At 52.4% G+C, this 7,565-nt stretch overlaps 1 protein-coding gene across 1 annotated transcript in view; it reads left to right on the forward strand.

Moving 5' to 3' along the window:
* Positions 1–5,540: 5,540 nt before the first annotated feature.
* EAH_00013370 (hypothetical protein, conserved) overlaps positions 5,541–7,565 on the forward strand; it is a gene marked incomplete at both ends in the record, with an annotated part of 3,437 nt that continues 1,412 nt past the window's right edge. Inside the window, one exon of the mRNA XM_013394489.1 lies at positions 5,541–7,448. Within this exon, the coding sequence (XP_013249943.1) occupies positions 5,541–7,448 (1,908 nt within the window). The remainder of the gene's footprint in view (positions 7,449–7,565) is intronic.

A 7,565-nucleotide genomic window follows, 5' to 3' on the forward strand; every position in this document is an offset into this window, starting at 1 on the left:
GGAGTAATCTATCAATGATTGACAGTGGGAGTGGATAGACACTGCTCCATGTAACCGGTCGAGATGCACATCGCATCTCGACCGGTTACATGGCTGTTTGAGTGGATTCAGCGAATGGAAGCCAAAGGACATTAGGAAGAGGTTTTACCGCCCCAAGTGAGGGTTTCTGTCGCGCACATCATCACTCTGGAGAGCTATTATCCCGATTTTATCCGGCATAACAGCGGTCGAGGTGGCACGGAAAACCCAAGAAGCGACAAAGAATGAATGGCGCCCCCGCGAAAAAACCTCGCAATAACGACCTCTGCAGACTGCGCTATGAAACATTGTCGAGACGCAACAGATGAATCGGACTGTAGATGGGAATGGATGAGACGAAGTGGGTGATTCCGCAGCAACCTCAGCGAGCGATGTGGGGAGGACCGGGCTCTGTCAAGCGCAAGCTAGAAAACATCTTTCTCCCCTGCGTATGATGGCAACACTTCTATAAGATGCTAGTTACCAAGTGAGCACCGAGCACTCTGTCATGGACTGCCAAGCGGGACCACTCCTCGGCTGGCCTCTGGCCGCCGACATGCGGCGTAGAGGTGGTGTAAGGAGGAGTTACGCCTGTTGCTGGTGGGCTCCGTCGAGGTCTAGTAGTCCGAGCCCTTCTTTGAGAGCGAATGTAGGTGAATACCTTAGTCATAAAATGACTTCCTCCACAGATTCTGATCCTGCACCATTGGATAACTATTCTGCGCAGGGTATTGCCGATTGTGCTCATTGGCTCAGTCCCCTAAGCAGGAGTCACCGATCGACAAATTCGAGCATATTTTGGACTGCCTCGCAATAGCGAGCTCTACAGCCCGCCTTGTGAAACACTGAGACGCTCCAGCTGACTGACACTATATATCGGACTGCATGCGAAAGAAGGTGAGCCATATCGCCGCACCTTCAGCTCATTGGGAAGGCCCGCGCTGTCAAGCACAAGTTAGAAAACAAGCCATTTTTTGCGCATTTTCGCGAGGCTTCCAAAAGGGGCTTTATGCCAAATTAATAGCAAGCAGTCTATCATGGACTGCCGAGAGGCATCACCCCCCCCAACCCCCGCGGGCCCGAAAGAGACTAGCCACACGCACCGCCTATGTCTCCAATGACCTCCATGGATAACTCTAGTGGTTCAGTATCTTCAGTGGTGATGTTTTGCTCACTGCTCTATCAACAGCAAATGTTCATGCAGCAGCTGGTGGGAGCGCGAGAACGGTCCCATACCCCCACACGCGATGCCATCGAGGCCACTGACCGCATTACTCAGCTCTCCTAGTAGCATTTGATATCCTCGCATTGCGAGAACCGGACTCCTTTTATGATATGTACCAACTAATGGTACGTAACACTTTTATTATCATAGTTACGAGGCTAAGGGAAGTACCCGCTTTCCAGTACCGTGAGGTGTTGAATGCTGGAAAGGATGCCCACAATCAGCGTGAAGTTCCGTTGGGGCTAGAGGGGGGGCCCGTGTAGATGCCTTACAAACCCTATAGAGCGCCGGACTGGTCTCGGGGGGCCAATAGGTACGATCTCGCTAGCAGCAAAAACACGCCATATGTGGCCGCCTCACGCCCCCCAGAAACTCAGAAAGAAGGGCATCGAAAAAAGCGGCGCCGAGATGGTCTAAGAGGGAATTATCCCTGTCGCTCGTGGACTCCATCGCGGTGTAGTACTCCTAGCACATACTTCTTCGGGAGAGCAGATAGGTAGTGGCCATAGTCATGTAAGGCTTTCCCCCCACAGATTCTGATTCCCAACCATCACAAGACTTTTCTGACCAGGATGCTGGTGATTCAATTCACTCAGAAGCATCGCGGCGACCGACAAATTCTGGCATTTCCCGAAGTCTCGCCATCATGCGCAAGATAGACTAATCGGCATTAAGTTGGTAAGAAGTCCCTTTTCGAAGTCTTGCCATTATGTGCAAAGAAAAAAGAGATTTTCTTGTGTGCGCCTGACAGCGCTGGCGCTCGTCACATCTCCCGTTGAAGGGGCGGCGAGTTCGCTCATTCTTCGTCGCATGCAGTCCCATCTATAGCCCTTGTCACCTGATGCGGCTAGTATATGTGTCATAGGCGGGCTATATCGCTCGCTGTGGCGAGGTTCCCTTATTCTTGTGTTTACTACGTTGGCCTATCCTCTGGTGTACCAGGTAGGTTTGGGATAATAGGTCTCTAGGGAGCGGAACTGCGCGATTGCAGCCTTGGACGGGAAAACCTCTTTCAAGTTTCCTTTCGCCACCATGCAGAGTCCACCCAAACGCCCATTTATTTGCCTTTCAATGCGGGGATCCCAAAGGGGGGTGAGCGCTCGGTAATTTGGTCAGTAGCAGCGGTGGCTTCGCTTGTCGTGGTAGCTGACCGCCCTCTACCAGATGCTGCACTAACATTTGCTACTGATTGAGCAATGAGTAGAATATCCTCGCTGAAACAATAAAACCGGTAGTACAGTTAGCCAGGGGGGGCATTGGAGGCATAGGTAGTGCTTGTTGTTGCGCGTCCGTGGGTAGTATCTTTGGGGGAGAGTGGTCCCCCAAAAGATAAGGACGAGGCTTTCGGGAGCTTCCGCAGGAAACAGTAGACGCGAATTTCGCAAAGTCCATTGATACTGCCCAAAGGAAAGGACGAGAGGCTTGGAAGGTGTGAGAGTGGCATTAATGCTTCCATACTTCTCCAGTCGCTGCTGCCACTGTTACTGCTGCGCGTACGGTTGTAACTGCTTCAGCAACCCGTGCGGCGAGTGCAATTGTTGTTTTTGCTGCGCCAAGGATACCGTAAGTGCGCCTCCCACGGAGGAGGACGCATACAAAAGCCGCAGATCAGAAACGCAGCTGAAGCAACTGCAGCAACTGCAACGTCAGCAGGGATAGCAGCAACGCTGGGGCAACAACAGCAGCTTGTAGGGGCGAGCATCTACCAACCTCCTGTTCTACGCCTCAGGGGTTTTAGTATGTTGGAGCTGTATGCTCACCCAAAAGTGTGTAATGCCCAGCTTTTGTAGCGTTATCTATCGCTCTGCGCAAAGCAGCAGCACCCCATGCAGCCGTTTTTGCCCCTCCTGTCTGCGTCATTGGCTCCCAAGGAAGGGCACGTTCATTCCCTAGTGATTACGCACTTTTTGGTTATACCGTTGCAGTCGTTTACCTTGCTTCTGCTGTTATTCCTTTTTACTGGCTGTATTGATCATTGGAGCACTTGTGCTTTTCAACAACGGAAGCTGTTGGCTGGCGCACGGCAATGGTGCTTCAATATTCATCAAAAAAAGGGGCATATATCGCTCAAGAGGTGGCGGTGTTACTGATTCACGCCTCAAAGAAACTGGATCTCTAAATTCGTGCGCCAGTGCATAAACTTGGTACGCTTACAACCAAAACCCTGTTCAGTAGAAGGCTGGACCGGCAACAAGTATCTGGACAACGTGCCCAACATAGCAATTGGCGTGTTGCGCTGTAGATTCAGCACCATCTGAACTTGAACAGGTTGGGATTGCTAGCTGTCGAGTTCTGTAAAGTACACGCAACGACGGAACAACAGAGGATGCCACATGGTGGTCCCCCTGTTTCAAGGACAGGGGCACCGTCATGTGGCCTTCAGCAAAGCTCTGTTCCAAAAAACAGCGCCAGTTTTATTTGGTTGGCTAGATAAGGGGCGGGCATTCTTAGTGCATTGTTTTCCCGGGAAGACTAACTTCCGCTGGATGTGCTGGGATAACGTGCTCGTTCCAATGCGATGAGGCGCCCAGCTGTTGTTTGCCTTCCCCGCGGAAGGCAGATCCTGATCAGTGAATCTTCCCGAGTCACGCGGAGGAAAGGATGAAGTGCTGAGACAGTGTAGGAAGAATATCTACGGAATTTCTTAGACTAGTGGCGGTGTATTGAACGTCTAGTATAATTAAAACACCTTCGGTACGAGCCACTGCCATGCACTTCTTTGGAGGTAGGGTTCGTTGCTCCTACTTGTCCCGATAAGCATGCTACCCCAGAACTATCGTGAACCGCAGGAGAGACAAAAGAGTTACGTATACGGCGTTAGTGCAAACGGAAAAGGGGGGGGTTAGCGGTTGTTGCATTCGAAGGTGCCTTGAGGCATTACTCGCCAAGCAGTTCCTTCCCATACATTGGCCACTGGGTTGCTGTGCTCAAAGGGTCTGGGGATAGGAGGCCAGTTGCTATTTGACTAAATCTTTTCCTCAACTCTTTTCGCTTGATTTCAGCTAACTACGGTCCTCCGATAGATGGACTGTTCGTGCATTGAGACGCTGCAAGCCTCCTTTTGGTGTACGTATTGACGGAGTAAACAGTTGTTAGACCTGTTCCTTGACCCTCGGTAGCAAGTCATTACGAAAGGAGAAGTACACATAATGTTAAGTTCAAAAAGAGTATATGCGTAGCAGGAGAGGGGTTCTCGGGTCTCAATTTGCAAATCCTGTTGTTGTAGCATTATCCTCCGTCCTCTGCGTCCATTTCTCCTTGTGGGAAAGCTTTCCTTGTTTTGTAACGAATAGAAAGAGATCCACATGAAGAAGACGATCCGTCAGAGTTGTTTTTGGTTGTTTCCCTTGCTTCGCTGGTGTCCCTCCCGTTCCCTACCGTGCTACGGTGCACAGAGGAGGCCAGGAAGGTCGTTCGTTCAACATTACATTGCCCAGCTATTCATGTTTTGCTTGTGACGAATTAATTTAACGTTATTTGCTTCTTTCGGTCTAATAATAACCAATTACGCAGCTGTTGTTGGCTACCGAGGAGAGCCCCAGATACTAGTGGAGTGGGTGGGCCTTCGAGCATGGGTAATTGAGGCATGTATGCTGTTGCTTGTAGAACATTTTATTTGTTTAATTTCATTTGGCAGATGCTGTTTTTTGATTGTGCAGATCCTGGTGGGGTCTTGCCTTAGTTATGTGTTTGTTAATGCAGTTGCTGCTGTAGGCAGTGTCATTTCATCCCCTGCTCCATTCACTTGAGCGGCTTCTCACCCTCCCGGCCTTTTATTCTTTGTTTATTTTCAGTAGTGCAGCTGTCATTTTGGTGCCTTCTGTGGCCGATATCGTCTCGTTGCTCTCTCCCGAGCTGCTGGGCATGTTTTAGTGTCTCTGTGGTTGCTGGTCCCTTCACCTGTTATTATCTCTTAGGCCCATCAGGAGTCTACATGTGACCTCTCTCCTTCTGTGTCTTCTGTATGAATCTTTCTCATACTGTCTTCCTCCTCGTTTGTAAGCTATAGGCTGGCCCGCATCCTTCTCTGCCTCCTCTCCTGTTTCTTTTACCCCAGACCCCGCTCGCCCGAGCAGCAGCAAAAACAGCAGCAGGGGCAGAAAAGGTATCAACAGCAGCTGCAGAGGCAACAATAATCTACAGCAGCAGTAGCAGCAGTAAGCCGCTCCGCTGCAGCACTACCAAGGGGCCCTGAAGCAGCTGCTCCCCTTGGGCGTTTGTCCGTTAACCCCCCGTATTATTTGAATTGTTTTTTCCTATTGTTTCTTCATTCCGTTTTAGGAGCAGCAGATGCATGATGCGGCGCTCTCTAGAGGGCAGTTTGAGGGACCTCTGGAAGATACGGTTGAGGTCGCGGTCCTCTCTGTTGCTGCTCGTGCTGCTGCTACTGCAGCAGCAGCAGCCGTCAGCGGCGTTTGATGATGTTGTTGGGACCCCTACTGCTTCTGTTCCCACTGGTAGAAATCTTTCGGGGGCGGGAACCTCTGTGCATGCGCACCTCGACGGAAATGCTCTGGGGAAAGAAGGCCACAGTTGGGGTCCTACTAATGAAGATAGTTTATCATTTGGCGGTTCTAATAGCATACGTAATCATCTCTGGAACTATTCGAGGCCTCCGAGAGGGCGCAGGGGGCCCCTAGGCGGTACTTCTGCAGTGGCTGCAGCAGCAGCTGCTGCTTCTCTGCTAGTCGTCGTGTTTCTGCTGCTCTCTTGCGGTGTTTATATCTCCCGCAACACGAAGTTAGCCTCGGCCTGGGGCCACCAAAGGAGCCTCTCATCCCGAGAGGGTGAAGGACCCTGTGAAGACACTGACGGAGAAACAGAAACAGAAGGAGCAGTAGCAGGAGCAGCAGGAGGAGGAGAAGAAGCATCAGGCGAAGCAGATGCAGAGGCAGGAGGAGAAGGAGCAGCATCAGGCGAAGCAGATGCAGAGGCAGAAGGAGACGCAGAGCCAGGAGGAGGAGCTACAGGAGAGCTGGACCTCTGGGAACCGCAGAGGACTCCTCGAACACCTTTGCTGTGGCCTCGAGGCCCCGGCGAAACAATCGGGTATTGTCCCTTTCTGGGAAAATGGTGGAGTTGCTGGAGTGAGTTGGTCAATTACTGCCGGACGCGTTGCAGTAGCCTCGCTTTAGGCAGGTCACGGACAGTAGGGATGACTGTTTTGAAGCTTGCTTTAGTTGAAGTAGTAGCAATGACGCCTTTCTCCACTTCAGGGGAAGAGACTTCAAGGCAGAAGGCAATTGAGGCCTGCATACGTTTTGCAGACGCTTTGGGTGCCCGTTCCGAAATGGATCGGCAAGAAACTATTGTCTTGGACGGCCTGCGTTCAGTTTTTGAGCGTATGCACGACAGGGGAAATTCCCCTACCGTCCGGGTAACCCACAGGGCGGGCCAATTAAAGAATACTATGCCCCTAGCAGCAGCTGCACTGGCGGCAGCGGGCACTAGTGTAAACACTTTGTTCCAGTCCGTGGCAGGCGACCCACCAGTTCTTCCCCTTGCTGGAATTGCACAGTTGACCGCGGAGGTGGGGGCCGTCACTACGGAGAGGATCGTCCACACTCTGGGAAGTCCGGCTTCGGGCAAGCTGCTGCGTTACATTCAGGGTCTTCATGGTGAAGGGTTTTTATTTACTAACGTACACGTGGATCTTTCCAACGCACCAGGGGACGAAAGAGACACCAGAGAGAAGGCAGAAGCCATCAAAAGAGCAGCAGACGCAGCTGGTAAACATGCCAGAAGACACTACAAAAAGAATAAGCATGACCAGCACACAGGGCAACGAGCAGACGCTTTTCCCGGAGATGCATTACACCGTCGCGATAGAGGCCCTGATCCTGTTGCTGCTCGTAGAGGCGGTAGAGGAGAACCCGAGGGAGCGGAGCTCGGGTTGCGCTGGGGTGACCAGCGCCAGGAACAAGAAGTTGCTTTGCCTGCTGCAGAGAGGCCCGAACCGTACCCGCTTCCAGGGGATGCAGTGCCAGGACCCCAAGCAGCAACACAATGGCAGCTCGTACAAGGACCACAAGGGCCAAGGCCCGACACCGTCCCGAGAGCCATTCCTCCACATTTTCCCCCCATGCAACCCGTCCCCGTTGTCGTGGGAGTGCCTGTTGCTCCGCCGCCAGTACTTTTGCTCGTCCCCCATCCTCAGAGGCCACCGCACCCAGGGCCTTGGGGGCTTCAACAGCAGCACACTGGAGTACCTGGGGGGCCCTTCCATCATCCGCAGCAGCACACGGGGCCGCGGGGGCCCTTCCGTCACCCGCAGCAGTTCTGGGGGCCGCGGGGGCCCTTCCGTCACCCGCAGCAGTTCTGG

Source organism: Eimeria acervulina, genomic scaffold (assembly GCF_000499425.1).
Source record: "Eimeria acervulina Houghton genomic scaffold, Eah_scaff76, whole genome shotgun sequence".
Classification (NCBI taxonomy): domain Eukaryota; phylum Apicomplexa; class Conoidasida; order Eucoccidiorida; family Eimeriidae; genus Eimeria; species Eimeria acervulina.